The 20,055-nt window shown below is 43.5% G+C and overlaps 1 protein-coding gene across 4 annotated transcripts in view; it reads left to right on the forward strand.

Moving 5' to 3' along the window:
* Positions 1–20,055, forward strand: part of EXTL3 (exostosin like glycosyltransferase 3) — a 134,242-nt gene that overhangs the window by 100,969 nt on the left and 13,218 nt on the right. For all 4 annotated transcript variants that reach the window (XR_004031313.1, XR_004031312.1, XR_004031314.1 and 1 more), the window contains 2 exons: positions 10,660–10,787; positions 16,985–17,129. Coding sequence is in view for 1 of the 4 variants with exons in the window: in XM_030817034.1 (XP_030672894.1) it covers positions 10,660–10,787; positions 16,985–17,129 (273 nt within the window). In the remaining 3 variants the exon portion in view is untranslated. The remainder of the gene's footprint in view (positions 1–10,659; positions 10,788–16,984; positions 17,130–20,055) is intronic.

The raw sequence follows: 20,055 nt of genomic DNA on the forward strand, positions 1-20,055 counted from the left end.
CAGAGCTAGAAAGAGACTGGTAGCTCTCTCTGCTATAGAAAAATGGCACTACTGTGATACACCTCAGAGTGGGTTTTCTGTCTAGATGTAGATATAGCCAATTCAATATGCTAAGTTTAATTTTTATAAATTTAGCACCAAGGTTGTTCCCAGGCATCAGTGAATCTACCCAGGAACCTCCGTGCCATTTCAGAAAGTGCTGGGCAATATGGGCTCCTCTTATGCTTAGGTTCCCACTAAGCAACAGGCATAAGTGCTGGATGTTTGTGGGCTGTGAAGTCTTTTGAGCCCCAGCTATTTTAGGTGGAGAAGGACTGTCTTAGGGGTGCCCCATAGGACTTATATGTTAAAATTCCTCATTCTTCTAAATAATTATTTGCATAAAAAGATCTAGCTTAGAGTGAAGGTGATCTTTATTGCCACCACCCTTGACCACTCCTGATTCAAATGCTCTGTGTAAAGAGAACTTCAGCACAAATGGGATGGTGGCAGGGCAAGGAGACAGGAATTGCAGAGAGATGGGAGAAGTGCCACCAGTTGAAGTGGGTCTCCCGTTGAATGGGGTAGGACTACCAAACGGGCAATGGTGGGTGTCTGCCCTCTCCCTTGTTCTTGTGTATTTTGTAAACACATGGATCAGGTCCCTTAGCTCCTGGAGCATAACAACAAAGGTATCTGATGAAAGCCAACTAGAGAGTAGTATTATGCCAAGGGATTTGAGGTCTAGCCTTTTGAAAAACTCTCCACTGTGTTGGGGACCACCACTTTCATGGCACCTGAAAGATGTTCCACTGTTTCTAGGCCTCTGTTGTTTCTGAGGATATATCAGTGGTTTTCAAATTTTTGTTTCCTTGTATGTAAGGTGTGGTTTTCTCTGGCTACTTTTGAAATTTTTTCTTTGTATTTGGTTTTCAGCAGTTTGACTGTGGTATGCCTTAGCATGGTTTTCTTAGATTTTTATTCTCAAAAGTGTTGATATTTTTGTTTTAGTAGGTGGTTAGCTGTATTGACTCAGACTGAAAGCCCTGTCTCGTGAATGGCCACTCTCATGTTGAGTTCTTTTATATGTAGCTGCTCTGCTTACAGCCTGCACCAAGCATGCATGGCTTAGGGGTGGGCCAGAGACAGGGCAGTTTCTACACAGAAGTTGGAGCTCCCTCTCTCTGGCTTTCTCCTGTCTGGAATTTCCTCCATTCTTTCTACGGGCTGTGGTTACCTTATACGTTTCCTTTACAGACCAGAAAGACCATGGGTTTTGTATGAGAGTTTAGCTGTCTTTCTTGGTACCAAGTCTGGCCTACTCTCAGGGTAAAAGTAACAGTAATTCTCCCTGTGTCAGTAATTCCCTCCCTCTGAATTTTAGCACCCCTCCATAATTGGTTGTCTTTTGTTCACTCTCTAGTGCCTTCTGGAAATTCTTTTTTTGATATTTTTGTGCAGAAGTTATAGTTGTCATCTGAGGGAGGACTGGGTCTGGCAGGAGCTTACTGAACTCTTCCGGAGGCAGAAACGCCAAGTAATCCCTTCTTGATAGATAGTCCCATTAAAAATTTTGAGTTACTACTTTATTCTGACCAGTTTACACATCTTCCTTACTCTGCTTTATACTCTGGAAAATAGTAAGTAGGGTGGCTGTTTTAGAGTCTGTCCTTTTGGAGTTGTAACATGTGGGCTATTAGGAAAGGGACATCTTTCAGTTACTAACAGTGTAGTCTAGCTCACTCAAGGCACTGCTTCCCTTCACACTGTATACTCACTGATTGCTGAGACAGTCTCTTGGCAGCCCGTCCCTGAGTCTTAGGTTTTCATTCTCTTCTTCAGGGATGTGGTGGTGGAGAGAACCAGTTCAGAGATCAGCATAGCACACATCCTTGCAGACTGCAAGGTCTCTGTGGAAGTGATGAGGTCAGAATGCACCATTTTTTTTTTTTCCAAATGAAAATGGTAGTGCCGGGCGCAGTGGCTCACGCCTGTAATCCCAGCACTTTGGGAAACTGAGGTGGGTGGACTGCTTGAGCCTAGGGGTTTGAGACCAGCCTGGGCAACATAGGGAGACCCCGTCTCTACAAAAAAATAGAAAAAATTAGCCAGGCATCATGCATGCCTGTAATCCAGGTTCTTGGGAAGCCGAGGTGGGGGGATTGCTTGAGCCTAGTAAGTCAAGGCTGCAGTGAGCTGTGATGGCGCCACCGTGCTACAGCCTGGGTGATAGAGGGAGACCCTGTATCTAAAAAAAAAAAAAAAAAAAAAAAGAGAGATACAAGATTATTTTTCAATGCCCTTTTCCCTCTCTCCCAGCCCTTGATATTCAAATTGAACAGGGAGAGTTCTTTGGGTAATATAAATATCATTCCAGAGGAGTTATTTTCATCCTCTCCCCAGTAGTCTATTAGGGAAAAGGGAAGACTGGAAGAGAAGCTGCATCTATAGTGTGTGCTCTTGGTGTCAGGAACTTTCTGGCTGGGGACTCCGCCTCTCAGGCTAAGAGGCTTGGCTTCTGGCTAGACCTCAGGCAAGAGAGTGGAGATCGTTCTCAGGGCTTACTCCTTAAAGTGTTGGTAAGCTGTATTTTTTATCTCTGCCCACTCTACTTTTAAAAATATCCCTTGAACGAATGAGATGATAATTTCCTAAAATTGTGATGGCTAGGTGAAGGCAGCAGGAAAAACCTTGTCCAGCTTCTCCAGGTCCAAGACTATGCAAGGTCTGGTGCACTTCACTAGGAGTTGGCACATCTGGGTGGTTTTTCTCTTTGACCACATTTTACTTAATAACTTGGTGGCTATAGCTGTGGGTTTCTGTTTGCGAATGGGCTGTATGGCTGCAAAGGAAAATTATATAAAACAAGGCTACCCCAAACCAAAAATGAATAGCAAGAAATACAGAAGTTTAAAGGAATTGCTGGAAAGTCATGTTGCATAATTTACTAATTGCAGCAAATTGATTCTTAGGTAATGTCTTCCCCTCTTAGTGTATGTGTACTCTTTTTACTAATTCAAAGTAAGGAATCTGAGACTGTAAGAATTCTGTTGCTTCAGGTCACTTGACTAACTGATACCTGTATTAGAACGAGGGCTCAGGACTTTTTTTTTTTTTTTTTTTTTTTTTGAGACAGTCTCACGCTGTTTCCTAGGCTGGAGCACAGTGGTGTGATCTTGGCTCAGTGCAGTCTCCGCCTCCTGGGTTTAAGTGGTTCTTGGACCTCAGCCTCTTTTGTAGCTGGGACTACAGGCGCACACCACCACACCTGGCTAATTTTTGTATTTTTAGTAGAGTCGGGGTTTTGCCATGTTGGTCAGGCTGGTCTTGAACTCCTGACCTCAGGTGATCTGCCCACTTCTGCCTCCCAAAGTACTGGGATTACAGGTGTGAGCCATCACCAGCCCCAGGTCTTAGGACTTCTGACAATAGATATGTATTTTTTTTCTTTTTTTCCACGTGTAAATTTTTTGGAGAAGCACAAACTTGTTTTTTTAAATAAAAATATGTATAAAATATAGAAAATGTATAAAAATTAAAATACATACAGAATATGAAATATACATGTAAAATGTATGAAAATTAAAATAGAGACTGCTAATATCGTGTTATAATAATTGTTAACAGTTTTTGGGCATTTTCTGTGTGCTAGGCACTGTGGATGGTCTTTATCTGCATTCTCTCATTTGTTGACCTGCTAACCTAGGCTTTCTTACCTGCACTTGCACTGGGATCATTGGCAACTTTTTCTCTTATAAGTTAAAACAGACTTGTCTCATCTAAAACACGTACAGTTTTGTTTGTACTGTATGACATCCCTATGTAAAGTTATAAATGGAAAACCAATGCACTGTTACCTTCTTATTCTCTTTCCTTCCTTTGCATTTTCTTGCTTTCTGCCCCATCACTTGATGTTTATTGAATGAATCCCGTAAATAATGTAGTCCTCAGCTGGGCGTGGTGGCTCATACCTGTAATCCCAGCACTTTGGGAGGCCGAGATGGGTGGATCACGAGGTCAGGAGTTTGAAACCAGCCTGGCCAAGATGGTGAAACCCTGTCTCTGCTTAAAAAAAAAAAAAAAAAAGAAAAAAAAATACAAAAATTAGCCGGGTGAGGTGGCCAACACCTGTAATCCCAGCTACTTGGGAGGCTGAGGCAGGAGAATCGTTTGAACCCGGGAGGCAGAGGTTGCAGTGAGCCGAGATCGTGCCACTGCACTCTAGCCTGGGTGACAGGGCAAGACTCCGTCTCAATAATAATAATAATGATGATGATGATGTAGTCCTCTTTCTATCATCTTCTCTCTGTCACTCACCTCCCTCCCCATCGCTCACCTCCCTCCCCACTCACTTCAAGCTCTGTTACCTAGGTCCTCCTGAGTTAGGTGGGCATGACTGTTTGCCTCTTCCTGGATCTCATTTTCCTGATTCCTGAGTTCTCTGATGGTTCCTCTTTTAAATTGGAGGAAGGGGATGATGGAGAACTAAGGTCAGTTGCTGTTTCCTTTCTTGCCTGTGTGATGGCTTGATGTTAAGTTTCATTCTCAGATATGGATTTGCTATAGGGATGTATTATGTACGCATATATGTTTTGTTGGAGGATGGAGATTGTCGGGCTTGGCTAGGCTGGATGTAATCTGCAAAAGGGCATTTCAAGTGTATTTAAATGGCCAAATTTCATAGGTGGCAGGTTCTAGGCCACGATTGCTGTCCCTTTTCCTTTGTGATGGGAGAAGGTCAAGGGTCCCGTGAATGATACTGTGCAGAAGAGCTAGCAAGGCATTGTCAGGGAGCCCTGTGTGTGAGACAAGCCAAGCAAAGAGTGGGCATTGCTCCTGGCTTGATGGAGGTAGATGGGTTTTTTGCCATAGAAAACTACACTAAATACTAAGAGGTTTCCTAATTCCTTTCTATCATTCTTTAAGATTATTAAAGATATTGAATGTTTACCTATAATTTTGATCTAGAAACTTCTCAAGTCTTTATTTCATATTCTGTAAATAGAATGGCGGGGCTAAATTATGTTCTATTTTCTGCCCATTCATTCATTTATAAAACATTTGTTGAACATCTGCTATATTGCCAGGCACTATGGTCTATTCATTTTGATTAATGTCATACTAGTAATTAAAGCAATCACTTGAAAGTGAGTCTTCCTGTTCGCAAGTTACTAAGGTGTAATCATAAGGCATCTAATAGCAATATGCTGTAGTAACATGGAGAAATAGCCAGTATTGTGGGGTTGAGGGAAGAGTGTTGGTTTAATTTGAAACAAAACAACATCAACAAAAATGAGAACCTTTCCTAAACATGACACAGTCCCTCTGGTTGACTTGTTTCTTTTATGTTCGATCTGTCTTTTCTCAGATTCTTAGAGGCTGTGCTGATCTGTGAGTCTGCATTTAGAAAATTTTTTTTTTTTTTTTTTTTTTTTCCCGAGATGGAGTCTCGCTCTCTCACCCAGGCCACAGTGCAGTGGCACAATCTCGGCTCACTGCAGCCTCTGCCTCCGGGGCTCAAGCAATTCTCCTGCCTCAGCCTCCTGAGTAGCTGGGATTATAGGTGCACACCACCACGCCCGGCTAATTTTTGTATTTTTAGTAGAGACTGGGTTTCACCATGTTGGCCAGGATGGTCTGGATCTCTTGACCTTGTGATCCGCCTGCCTCAGCCTCTTAAAGTGCTGGGATTACAGGCATGAGCCACCGCGCCCGGCCTGCATTTAGAAATGTTTGAGCCTTTCTGTTCTTCTGATTTTGGTGCCAGAATGGATAATAGTTGGTTTGCTGAGCTTTTGTTTAGCCATTAAGCACTGCAGCTTTGAAGCAAAACTGTTAGAAGAAAACTTTTACTCTTCCACCCATTAAGTTTAGTTGGTGTTTGCAAAGTTTGTGAAGACAGAAATCTTTTTGTGGTTATGGGGAAAAGGGAAACGTCTTAGGTAATGAACTATAGTTAGTCTTCCAAGTGCTGTTTGGTTTACTGTCTCCTGCAGGTTGACTCTAAATCAGGGTGTTTCAGCAGTGGCACAGTGACGTTTTGGGTCAGATAATTCTCTGTTGTGGGGGCTGTCTTGTGCACTATAGGATCTGGCAGCATCCCTGGCTTCTGCCCACTAGATACTAGATGCAAGTAGCGCACCCTTTTCTCCAGTTGTGACAACCAAAAATCCCTTCAGACATTGCCACACGTAGCCCGGGGCAAAATCATTCCTGGTTGAGAACCACTGCTCCGAATTCTTAAAGCTGACTTACTGACTGCAGTTACTTTTGTCAGCTAACCACAAATAAACTGTAGTGCTTGGTGTTGTGTTTCTGTGAATCTTTAACAGCTTTTCTTTTTTTTTTTTTTTTTTTTTTGAGATGGAGTCTCACTCTGTTGCCCAGCGTGGAGTGCAGTGGTGCAATCTTGGCTCACTGTAACCTCCACTTCCTGGGTTCAAGCAATTCTCCTGCCTCAGCCTCCTGAGTAACCGGGATTACAGGTGCCCTCCCCCATGCCTGGCTAGATTTTTAAAAAATTATTTTTAGTAGAGATGGGGTTTCGCCATATTGGCCAGGCTGGTCTTGAACTCCTGACCTCAGGTGATCCGACCGCCTTGGCCTCCCAAAGTGCTGGGATTACAGGTGTGAACCACCATGCCTGGCCCTTTTATTCTGATTGCTGTTCTGATTGTCAAAATGCAGTTTGCTATACCTGAACAGCTGTTGTCATCCAGCCCAGAGCAGTTGTGCTCAGAGGGTGAGCAGAGGTGGCAGGCGCCCTGTGTTCCTGGAGTCCTCAGTAGTTGTTCTCTTGTTGCTTCTTGATATCTAAGTAATGGACTTTAATAAACTTACTAAAAAAAACTAGTGTGAAATCTAGGCCAAAACACTTTTGATATTTGACCTCCAGCTCCATGACCCCACCTAAGTCTTCTAAAGCACAAGTAGTTTCTCTTGATTTGGTTGTTTGTAAATTAGATAATTTTGGATATGATCTAGATATCGAATCATTGTAGTTTTTCATTTTCAGGTGCAGAGTTAGGTTGTTTATAGGCTTGTCAAGTTTGGCAGATAAGTAACTTCAGATTTTGCAAACAGCGTGGTGCTATGTTGATTTAGCAGAGAGGGTGCTGACACTCACACGTCTAGTAAGAGGAGGAGTTGGAATTTGAACCCAAGCTTTTCTGATTGGCTCCAAAGCCATGCCTTCTCCCTCTGTACCAGTGCTTCTCCCCATTTGATGTGCACAGGAATCCCCCAGGGGCATGTTAAAATGCAGATTCTGACTCAGTGGGCTTGGGGTGTGCCTGCACCCCTGCAGGCCCCGGTGGTGTGTGCTGCTGGTCTTCGCCTCACACTTTGAACTCTGAAGCTCCTTGCTATATTCCTGGTTTACTAATTGTGCCATAGATAATCCACCTGAAGGTTAACCCACAAAACTGATAATCTACAAGCCAATATTCAAGAACTGAAGTGGTTTTTCTTCATTTTAAGCTGTGTGAGGGGGAACTGTGTTTGGCTGAATTGGCAGAATCAGATGTGTACTGAGTGAACGCTAGGTGTGTTAGGTAAACTTGAATGTTCGAGGGGAGTTTGTTGAGGGAGTTTGTGAACAGCCACCATATGCCGTCGTTTCCAAGGCGGACCTTATTTTACATTTTGCCATCTCTGAAATTGAGATATGTCTTACAATGGATGGCCTCTTACCGTTGCTGAGCTTGCCATTCAAGTCCGGCCCCTTCTTGCCACCCTCCTGCCCTTTGGCAAGTGGAACCGACAGCTGCTAAGGTGAGCACTTGGCATCTCCTCTCCTTGCCGCTCTCTCGTCTGACCTAGGCCTCACTCGGTCCTTCGTTTTGTCATTGTGGAGTCTGAGCTTAGGATACCCTGGGCTGCACACTTGGGGATATTTATGCTGGTCAGACATGCTGCAGGGCAAGGTGGATTTCTCGGTCTGTTGCTCGGCTTGGACATCTGTTAACTGTGGTGGCGAATCTGTTACAGATCCTTCTTTGTCTTGAGTTGGGCAGGAACTCCTCTGGGGCTGAGGTGAAGTCCTAAAGAAAGCTCTGGCCAAGAGTGTTGGCTCTCACTTGTAATCCAGTCACTTTTCTTGGAAGGCTGAGGGAGGGAGAATGCTTGAGACCAGAAGTTTGAGGCCAGTCTAGGCTACATAGCCAGATCGTGTCTCTACAAGTTTTTTTTGAAATTACCCAAGTATTGTGGTGCATGCCTGTAGGTCCCAGCTACTTGGGAAGCTGAGGCAAGAGGATCAATCACTTGAGCTAAGGAGTTCTAGGCTGCAGTGAGCTATGATAGCACCATTGCACTCCAGCCTAGGTGACAACTCAAGACTCCATCTCTTAAAAGAAAAAAAAATTTAAGTTCTGTAATCAAGTAAACAAGGGATCATCAATTTCACATGCCTTCTTAATTGGCAACATTGTTTTTCCTTGATGGTACACAGATTAATAATGCATTTTCAGGCCAGGTGTGGTGACTCATGCCTGTAATCCCAGCACTTTGAGAGGCTGAGGCAGGCAGATGCCATGAGATCATTTGTTCGAGACCAACCTAGGCAATATGGTGAAACTCCATCTCTATCTACAAAGATACAAAAATTAGCCAGGCATGGTGGTATCTGCTTGTAGTTCCAGCTACTTGGGAGGCTGAGGCAGGAGGATCACTTGAGCCTGGCAGGTGGAAGTTGTAGTGAGCTGAGATCGCACCACTGCACTCCAGTCTGGGCCACAGTGAGACTCTATCTCAAAAAAAAAAAAAAAAAAAAAAGAGGCTGAGTGCGGTGGCTTGTGCCTGTAGTCCCAGCACTTTGGGAGGCCGAGGTGGGCAGATTATGAGGTCAGGAGTTCAAGACCAGCCTGGCCAAGATGGTGAAACCCCGTCTCTACTAAAAATACAAAAAAATAGCCGGGCACGGTGGCAGGCACCTGTAATCCCACCTACTCGAGAGGCTGACGCAGGAGAATCGCTTGAACTCAGAGGGCGGAGGCTGCAGTGAGCCAAGATTGCGCCACTGCACTCCAGCCTGGGTGACAGAATAAGACTCCATCTCAAAAAAAAAAAAAAAAAAAAAAAAGCGTTTTCTATGGTGGCTTTGGTTTGAGGAAGTTTATAAAGTTAACAGAAGTTTAGCAGGAAAAGGACTGGGTTTGGAATCAAAGTATGAGTTAGGACCGGGTGTGGTGGCTCATGCCTGTAATCCTTGCACTTTTGGAGCCGAGATGAGAGGATCACTTGAGCTCAGGAGTTCCAAACCAGCCTGGGGGGAACATAGTGATGAGACTTCAAGAACTCACTTTTTTTTTTTAAAGGTATGAATTAGAGTTTTGGCTCTTGCAACTTGCCAGTTGTATGACATCACTCTGGGCCTCAGTTTCTGCATGTGTAAAGTGAGAGTTAGACGCTATAGTTTCCAAAGCCCTTCTAGCTCTGAATTAATTGGATTTTAAGTGTGCTAGAATGAATTAATTGAAGTATGAGGGCTCTACATTAAGAACATAGAATAAATGATTCTCCTGGCAAGGAGGATGTGGCAAGAGGCGTCTGAACTGGACCTCCAGGGGGAGGATGGAAGAGAAGGTATTTGAAGCTGAAGAGACATGCTAGTAGGTCACAGAGCTCCTTGGAAACCATTCATAAATTTAAGTCCTCGGATGCAATTAATTCATAATGCCAGGTAGAGGTTGTCCTCAGTACAAGTAAAACAGTCTGTTGGAAGTAAGGTGATTTTTCGTGGCATTCTAAAAAGATTGTTCTTCACGAGATGCTCTTTGTTTTTGGGGTTTGAGAACAAAATAATGGTTCCCCTTTGGTTGGACTAATTAGACAAAGACACTCTAAGAATAAAATGAGCCATCCAAGTACTGGCTGTGGTCATCATTTATATGAGTATTAGGTGGCAAAGTGAATAACACAGCTACCCACCCACTTTGTAGGTAAACTATACTTAGATATGGTTAAATAAAAATTGTTTTATTATGTAGTTGTACTCTTTGAAGCACCAGTTTCTGTTTTATGAAGGAAATACTGCTTTGCATATATGTTGAATCACTTAGATGTGTTTTGAATTGGGATTTGCTGAAGACGCAGAAACTGTTGTACTGAGTATATGACACCTTGAAAAGAAAGAAAAAGTTTGTGTACGAGTAGTCAGCATTGTAGGTAGGAATTGCAAAGGTGAAGTAATTAATCTCAACCAGATGGGCTGTGCTCTTTTTTGGGGTTTATATCCCAAAAAAGCATTAGAATTTGGAGTCAGAAGTGACAGACTCATGAGGTTTCTGAGTTAGGTTTTAAAATTTACGAGCATGCTGGGAATTCCATAGCCACTGGAATCTCAGATCCACTCTGCCACCTTGTGTTCTCTTGGGAGAGTTGTTTTTAATTTCCCTACATCGTGTTTATTGTGTGTGTAAAATAATCCTCAGCTTTTGCTTGATTCACAAGAAAATTAGCTAACAAATGAATGGAGCTTAAAAGGTAAATCCATATACGTTTGTTGAAGTATAAGGCAGCTTTTATTCCTGAAAGGCATATGCTAGATTTTACAAGCACGGACATCAGGCAAAATTATTCAGTAAGTCCAGCCATGGTCTCCTTGGACCTAAATACAGATTTTGTTTGGCCTTCCATAACACAGCCTTCATTTTTAATGTTTTTCCTTCCTTATCACAGGTGGTCCGTACTGAGAAGAACAGTTTGAACAACCGATTCTTACCCTGGAATGAAATTGAGACAGAGGCCATCCTGTCCATCGATGACGATGCTCACCTCCGCCATGACGAAATCATGTTTGGGTTCCGGTGAGAGACTAATTTCCAATCAAAACTTTAGGTTGCAAGTGACAGAAAACCTGGATTAGGCAGCAAAATGAATTTCTTGGCTGATGGTAACTGAGAACCCCTTGCAGGTAGTCAGGGCTGATGTAGGATGTGGCTGGATGCAGGCTCCTAGATGGCGTTGGAGGAGTCTATCTCTCTTCATCTGTAGGCTCCGCTCTGTTCTCACAGGCCTTTCCTCTGTGGCCAGGAGGGTGGAATTCTTTGATTGGCCAGACCCTGGTTACCTGCCTGCTCCTGGTGCTGCAGGTGTATCATCCTTAAATCCAAACCACATGGGCATAGAGTAGAGGCAACAGGTAGGGTAGTTTTCTAAAGGAAACAGGAAGGTTTTGTTTTTAGAGGAATGGGAAATAACGCCCAGGCATGCAGAAGTGACACGTTGCTGTGTGTTGGAGCAACGGAACAGTGCCAGGATCCTGGACCCAGAAAGATTTGGGGGAAGGAGGGTGTCAGAAGCAATGATTTAAAAGGAAAAAGAAGGGGAGGAGGAAAAGGAGGTGGTGGTAATGATGACGACGATGATGATGCTAAACATATGTTGAACCCGTACTGTGTGCCAGGGACTAGCCTAGGACTTTGTCTTATCTCATTCATCCTTCTAAAATTTGATGACATAAATTGTAGCTGTCTCCATTTCATATAGGAGTAAATTGAGATAGAAGAGAACAGAACCACGTAGAAGCTAGAAAGTGGCAGCAGAGCTCTGGGTTCAAACGCAGGTTTGTCACACTCCCAACCTTCACCCGGCCTTCAACTCTCCTGCCTTCTTGAGTCTTAGGAATTGCTGAAGGATCCCACTTGAGGGTCACTGCAGGGAAGAGGATGGAGTAGATGAAGGCTACTCCAAGTATGTCAGGGACTGGGATGTTGGTTTAGGGACAGTTTGTTACCTGTTCATGGTGAGGTAAGTACAAAAATTGAGAGTAAGCATTCAGAAACTTGTAAAGCAATTTGACATTTACTATGAAATCCAAGTATATGATTATTTTTCTTGCAGTTCTTTTTTTTGCAACATTTCTTCAATATAATTCATACACCATAAAATTCACTCATTTAAATGTACAATTCAGTGGTTTTAGTATATTCAGAGTTGTGCAAACATCACCATGGTTAATTTTAGAAATCTTCATCACTACTGAAAGAAACCCTGTACATATTAACAGCCACTCCCAATTTTTCTCCAAACCCCTCAGTCCTAGGTAGCCACTCAATCTTTGCGTCTCTATATATTTGCCTATTCTAGACATTTTCTAGAAACAGAACCATGCATGGCCGTTCGTGACTCTCTTCTTTCACTGAACATGATTTCAAGGTTCATCCATCTTGTAGCAGGTACCAGTTCTTTTTTTTTTTTTTTTTTTTTTTTTTTTGAGATGGAGTCTCACTCTGTTGCCCAGCTGGAGTGCAGTGGCTTGATCTCAGCTCATTGCAACCTCTGCCTCCCGGGTTCAAGCAATTCTCTCACATCAGCCTCCCGAGTAGCTGGGATTACAGGTATGGACCACCACCATGCCAAGCTAATTTTATTTTTTGTATTTTAGTAGATATGAGGTTTCACCATGTTGCCCAGGTTGGTCTTGAACTCCTGAGCTCAGGCAACCTGCCCGCCTCGGCCTCCCAAAGTGCTGCGATTACAGGCGTGAGCCACGGTGCCCAGCCCAAGTACCAGTTCTTCATTCATTTTCTGTTGATGGATATTTGGGTCATTTCTATTTCTTGGCTATTGTGAGTAATGCTGTGAACCTTCATGTGCAAGTTTTTGTATGAACATGTCATTCCTCTTGAGTGTATACCTAAGAGTAATGTGGGTGGATTATGATAGCTGCTTTAACATTTTGAGCCTGTCAGGCTGTTTTTCACGGTGGCAGCCCCATATTGCATTCTCACCAGCAGTGTATGAAGGTTCTAGTTTCTTCACATCCTCGTCAACGCTTGTTATTTTCCATTTTCAAAATTTATAGCCGCCCTAGTCATTGTAAAGTGACAACTAACTTTATATGTGTGTGTGTGTGTGTGTGTCTGTGTGTGTGTGTGTGTGTATACACACACACAGAGATGGGGTCTCACACTGTTGCTGAGGCTGGAGTGCAGTGGTGCAATCTTAGCATGTGGTAACCTTGAACTCCTGGGCTCAAGTGATCCTCCTGAGTAGCTGGGACTACAGGCTCACATCACCACACCTGGCTAATCTTTACATTTTTTTTTTGTAGAGATGGGGTCTCACTTTATTGTTCAAGCTGGTCTGAAACTCCTGGCCTTGAGCAAGCCTCCCAGGTGCTGGGATTACAGGCATGAGCCACAGCACCCGGCCATACAGTTGTGATTTGCATTTCTCTCAACGATGTTGAGCATCTTTTCATGCGCTTATTGATCAGTTAGCCTTTGTATACCTTCTTTGGAGAAACGGCTTTTCACATTCTTTGCCCATTTTTGTTTGGATTGTTATTTATTTATTTATTTATTTTTTTCCTGAGACAGAGTCTCGCTCTGTTACCCAGGCTGGAGTGCAGTGGCGTGATCTCGGCTCACTGCAAGCTCAACCTCCCGGGTTCACGCCATTCTCCTGCCTCGGCCTCCAGAGTAGCTGGGACTACAGGCGCCTGCCACCGTGCCTTGCTAATGTTTGTATTTTTAGTAGAGACGGGGTTTCACCGTGTTGGTCAGGCTGGTCTCGAACTCCTGACCTCAGGTGATCTGCCCACCTCGGCCTCCCAAAGTGCTGGGATTACAGGCGTGAGCCACCGCACCAGGCCAGGATTGTCTTTTTATTATCATGTTATAGGAGTTCTTTATATATTCTAGATGCAAGTCCCTTATCAGAGATCGGAGTTGCACAATTTTCTCCCATTCCATGGGTTATTTTCTTGCTTTCTTGATGGTATTATTTCAAGCACAGGGTTCGTGTTTTGAAGTTCAATGGTCCGTTTTCTTTGGTTGCTTGTGCTTTGGATGTCATATTTAAGAAACCAGGCAGTTCATTTTTGTTGTATTTTACCAAAGTATGAATCTATAATAATTTTGGGGAAAAAATTAGTTCTTCCCCACATCATTTGAAAACCACTGGAGGCTGGGTGTAGTGGCTTACGCCTGTAATCCCAGCATTTTGGGAGGCCAAGGCGGGTGGATCACCTGAGGTCAGGAGTTTGAGACCAGCCTGGCCAACATGGCAAAACCCTGCCTTTACTAAAAATATAAAAATCAGCGAGGCGTGTTGGCGCGTGCCTGTAATCCCAGCTACTCAGGAGGCTGAGACAGGAGAATTGCTTGAAGCCGGGAGGCGGAGGTTGCAGTGAGCCAAGATCATGCCACTTCTAGCCTGGGCAACAGCTAAAACAAAACAAAGCAAAACAAAACAAAAAAAACACTGGAGTAGATTTCTTTGGCGATCTAGTTCAAATTAAGTGTGGATCCAGGATAGAGAGTTCTTTCTCTGTGCTTCTATTCTGTTCACTGAAGGCCTAACCTGACCTACCTGGCTCTGGGGCTGCCTTTGGCTTAGGCTTGTAAGAGCAGATGCTCAGATGAAAGGAGCAGTGGCTTTTTTGCTCATCTGTCTTAAATCCATCTGTAAAGAATGATTTGACACATTTCTGAAAAATTAGAACATCTGTTCTTATTCTCCCCCACCCAGCCTCTCACATTTCCTTTGACCTCTTGCTTAGTGTATTATTGAAGCAAGTCTGTTGATAGCTGTGATTAAAAAAAAATCCTGGTAAACCGAGGTGTATTTTTTTTTTACACGATAATAAGTAACTGACTCTCTCCACTTGTTTTTATGAAAGGAAAGAAGCCATGCGGTAACTCCAGGCATGATCTTTGCTGCTGCAGGTGGTAGTGGTGGGGGGCGGGCAGTAGGGAGTGTGTTTATGCTGCAGCGTGATGCAGTTTGGAGCGTGCCAAAGGACTGGTGTGGTGAGCATAGTCATGGGGTGTTAACAGGAGGACTGCCAACCCTTAGATCCAAGAATGATTTTGATAAGGAGCCCAGCTTTAAGGAGTTTGAAGCTTATTAACATAGCTGGCATTAACATAGCTTCCAAGCCCCTGATTTAGGGACTTGTTACCTTGCCCGTGCTATTTTCCAGAAGATTTGCAGGTGGTGAGAGAATGATGGGAAGCCTTTTCATGTGTCTCTTAGCTGTCATTCATGTTTGAGATTTTTAGCCTCTGGTAATGGAGCTGGTGAATTATCATCGCTGTCTATACATCCTAACCTTTTCCTACCCTGACCCTTTTCTCATGTGTTTGGGCATCCTTTGATCCAAAACCTTTCTCTTATTAATCTCCCCAATTTGCTTATTTCACCTTAATGGGAGTGAAACAGACCTAAGTTCAAAGGAAAGGGTAAGTCTAAGAATTCTTTCTTCTGGCAAAGATAGATTTTGACTCACTTCAACTTAGGTAGCCAAGAAAGAGGCAGATAGAATCAATCATAAGGGACAGATAGAAAAGGTATACCAAGACTTGAGAGCATGTGTCCATACAGAAAGGAATACACGAATGGCCAGAGTAGCATTATTTGTAACAGAAGTGCAAACAACACAGAGGGATAAATACTGTGGTTCCATTATGTGAGGTCCCTAGGTAGTCATTCATAGAGACGGAGAGTAGAATTAGGGGCTGCCGGGCTGCGGGAAGGTGGGAGTGGGGATTAGTGTTTAATGGGGAGAGAGTTTCCGTTTGGGAAGATGAAAGAGTTCTGGAGATGGATGGCGGGGATGGTTGCACGACACTGTTAATGTCTGTAATGCCACTGAACCATACATTTAAAAATGATTAAGATGGTACATTTTATGTTTGTTTTGCCACAATTAAAAAAAAAAACAGTTGTCTAAAAAAACCCACCTAGAAGGCTGTTACATTGTGATAGAAGTTGTGATTTCTCATCTTTTGGATTAGATTAGATGCTTCCAGACTTACTAGGAGAGGAACTCTTTTGAAATAAAATCTTCTGTGTCTTAGGAACTGAAATTCCATGTAAGTGATGAGGGAGTTTGCAGGCAGTTTAAATCTCTGGCAGCCCTTCTGCAGGCCTGTCAGGTTCTGTGGAGCTTAAACGCTTTCAGTTCTCCAATTTATCCTGTGAAAATGGGGACCAATTTTATTTGTTCTACTTTACCCATAAATTTGGAGATGATATAAAAGTTTCTACTGAAACATACTGAATTCTCCATTTATTTCTTCCATTTAATGAAACCTTTCAGTTGTATGGTTCTGTAGGCCACTTCTCATGATACGTGTTTCTCCCTCAGCCCTGCTCAAATTTGGAATTAGGAGTGGTGCAGTTCAGTAGTCTTCTGTGGTTAAACCAGTGCTTTCTAAACCTTTTTATTATGTTCCTTCTCTGTGAAAGAAAAGTGTGCAATATATGTAAATTACATACATGTCCTACTGAACTAATATGTCGTGCTTATTAAAAACAAAGCCTTTCTTAGAAAATGCTTGTTCATTCATTCATTTTTAGAGCCAGATCTTGCTCTGTTGCTCAGGCCAAGGGAGGTGGTGCAATCATAGCTCACTGCAGCCTTGAACTCCTAGGCTCAGGCAGTCCTTCCACCTCAGCCTCCCAAGTAGCTGGTAGTACAGGTGTGCTCCACCATACCCACCTAATTACAAACAATTTTTTTTTGTAGAGACAGGATCTTGCTATGTTGCCCAGGCTGGTCTCCAACTCCTTGCTTCAAGCAATCCTCCTGTGTTGGCCTCCCAAGTGCTGAGGTTACAGGCATGAGCCACCCCGCCCGGCCCTTTCTTGAAAATTAAATAAGCTAAAAAAAGAATTGAAATTGATATCATCTTTCTGCTTCTTAGTAGATTATTGTATATACCCCATTCTGGGGCCCTCCTTAGTAGATTATTGTACATACCCCATTCTGGAGATCCCCTTTCCAAACTTACGGCTTATTCTTTCTGGAAGGGCTGGAGGATGCTGACTGCTAGAGGGACAATGTGCAGGTGCTTATTAAGGAAGCTGAATATGGTACCTTATTTGCTTTTATCCTGTTTGGCTTGTTGTTGATTTTGTTTTATTTTGAAAGGATACGAGAAGTAAAAGCCTAAAGGCCAGAGCTTGTAAGGTGAAGGCAATAACTGTGAACACTTCTGATGACCCTAGAGCTCTGTACTCAGGTCTGTGTATGCACTTGTGTTTTTTCAAGGGTGTGGAGAGAAGCTCGGGACCGCATCGTGGGCTTCCCTGGCCGTTACCACGCATGGGACATCCCCCATCAGTCCTGGCTCTACAACTCCAACTACTCCTGTGAGCTGTCCATGGTGCTGACAGGTGCTGCCTTCTTTCACAAGGTAAGAAAAAGCTGGTAATAATGGCATTGACTTGGTGAGAGTTTCACTTTTGTGTGGTAGTGGAATGCTGCCCTCAGCTTAGCTCTCCTAACGCTTCTTACATGTTTCTTTTGTGCTAGAAGTGAGTTTTTTCTATTTTTAGAGACAGTGATCAAGATGCTTAGAGCAATGCTGGGATAAAAAGTCAAGATGAGAGGGCTGCCTATACAGTTGCACATAGGCCATTTGGAAACCACTTTATCTTTGGGCGTTGGCTCTCCCTTTGTAAAACTGAGGGCACTGGGCTAAATGGCACCTCAAATACCTTCCAGTTTCAACACTGCATGACTGGTCAGAATGGAGACGTGCTGTTAAGTGTAAAGTGCACAACAGCTTTCAAAAACTTGTTACAAAGGGTGTCAGATAGCTCAGTAATTGTTTATGTTGATTGCATCTTGAAATGCAGTTAGTTTTGGATTACTGGGTTAAATACAATTATTGATTTTTACTGTCTCTTTTTACTTTTTGACGATGTGGCTTCTAGAAAGTTTACAGTGCTGTATGTGGTTTGCCATCTGTGTCCGTGAGTGCCACTCTCTACCTCCCTCCTGAGGTCTTCCCGGGCCCTGAGGAATCCCTGTTCTAAGATTGCCCTGGCATTACTCCCACTGCCCACCACACAGAGCACCTCTTCTGTGCCCTGAGTCTTCTCTGAGGACAGTGCTCCCGTTAGCCTTTTCCTGTAGACTTTGAGGCACTCATTTCCCCACATCTGTGCTTTGGCACAGGGCAGGTGTAGGGAACATTTTCATTGCTTACCAATGACACTTCCCTCCCAGCTGTCACATAAAGTCTCATTTGCAGCTCCCGTCGTCTGTCTTGCTGCCATCAACCAGCCTTTTCATCGTACCCTGACAGTCACCAAAGATGGTGGCACCTGCCTCCTTCTCTTTGTCTGCGTCCATGCCATCCATGGTTCTGGCGCCTTCACTGTCCTCACGGAAGACCCTCCCACCACTCTCTGCGTGGATGGTGAAGTGTCCTGGGGTCTAGCCTCTGTTGCTCTTCTTATTTTCCCTAGGTGTTCTCTCTCACACACAAGGTTTTGAGGCTTTTCTTAGCATCTGCAGGCTGGTGATTTCCTCATCTGTATTCCAGCCTTGGCCTTTCTTGCTGAGGTCTGTGTTTGTATATTTCATTGTTTCCAGCATATCTCCCGTTTGTCCCTCAGACACTTCAGGTAAACTTTTCCCAGGAAAGCTCACTGTCTCTCCCTAGCTCCTTGAAGTCTTTTCTCCCTTATATATCTCCCATCTCAGATGGTGGCATCTTGCCAGTCACCTCAAATAGAACAATAAAATTCATTTTTATAGGGACTTTTTTAATTTTTTAAGACAGGGTCTCACTGTCGCCCAGATTGGAGTGTAATGGTGGGGTCTCAGCTCATTCATTGTAGCCTCCACCTCTTGGGCCCAGGTGACCCTCCTGCCTCTGTCTCCTGGGTAGCTGGGACTACAGGCACACATCACCACACCTGGCTAATTTTTTTTGGTATTTTTTGTAGAGATGCAGTTTTGCCATGTTGCTCAGGCTGGTCTCGAACTCCTGGACTCTAGCGATCTGCCCGCATTAGCCTCCCAAAGTGTTGGGATTACAGATGTGAGGCACCGTGCCTGACATATAGGGACATTTTGAACCAGCCTAAGCAGTTATTAAACTTTCAGCTGTTCTTTTTCTTTTAAAAACTTAATGTGTGAAGTTGATACACTCATCCCATTCTTGCACTTCACCTCAGGACTTCCTTTCCTTCAGTGGGCCTTGTTTGGGCTGGGGATTGCAAGTAGAGTCAGAGGATTAGGGTGACAGCAGCTGGCCAAGATTTTCACACTTGCTCAGCTAAGAAGGAGCCACTGATCTTAGCAGTGTCTACTCATACGTTGAAGATGTACTTATCTTCTGAATTGCCTTCCCAGATTCAGATTGTTCTTTAAAACCATGAATGGTCAGGTACTTCTACTTTCAAGAAATCATTTATTTAATGAAATTTAGTATTTTTCCTGTGTGAAAATCTATAAAGAAGATTACAGATTAGCAGCGCCCAAGCCTCAGTTGACTTACAGAGAGATTTTTGGGCCCTCTAGTGTTGTCCTGTGCACTGACAACTTCTAAAAATCACAAGATTTCACAAAAAGACCTGAGCTGCAATACAAATGAAGATCAGGTCCTGTAAGGCCCTGGCTGGGGCTTCATGGCAGCTGCTTCTGTAGTTGGGGCCCATGATGGGGCCTTCATGCACTCACCTGCCTGTGGCTCCTCGTTTTTCTTACACCTATTTCTTTTTTTATTTTTTTGAGATTGAGTTTTGCTATGTGGCCCAGGCTGGAGTGCAGTGGCACCATCTCGGCTCCCTGCAACCTCCACCTCCTAGGTTTAGGCAGTTCTCCTGCCTCAGCCTCCCGAGTAGCTGGGATTACAAGAGCATGCCACTATACCTGGCTAATTTTTGTATTTTTAGTAGAGATGGGGTTTCACCATGTTGGTCAGGCTGGTCTTGAACTCCTGACCTCATGATCCGTCTGCTTTGGCCTCCCAAAGTGTTGGGATTACAGGCATGAGCCACAGCACCCTGCCTACACCCATTTCTTTAAAATGTCACTCATTTGTCTTACTTGCTTGGTCCAGGAAAGCAGTTAGATTGGTCCTCTCTAATCAACAGCTGTCAAGTTTTTTTTTTTTTTTTTAAACCATAAGTGCCTGTCAATAACACTTTTTAGACCTGTACCTAATATATATGTATATTTACTTATAAATTTTATGCATGCGTATATTACTGATAGATATTTTTTAAAGGTTGAAATAACGATGAAACAAAATTTTAAAATAATGTGATCACTAAATTCTTAAATTTTAGTGAAAGCAGTAGGATTGAATATATTTTATTGTTTTT

Source organism: Nomascus leucogenys, chromosome 8 (genome assembly GCF_006542625.1).
Source record: "Nomascus leucogenys isolate Asia chromosome 8, Asia_NLE_v1, whole genome shotgun sequence".
Taxonomy (NCBI): domain Eukaryota; kingdom Metazoa; phylum Chordata; class Mammalia; order Primates; family Hylobatidae; genus Nomascus; species Nomascus leucogenys.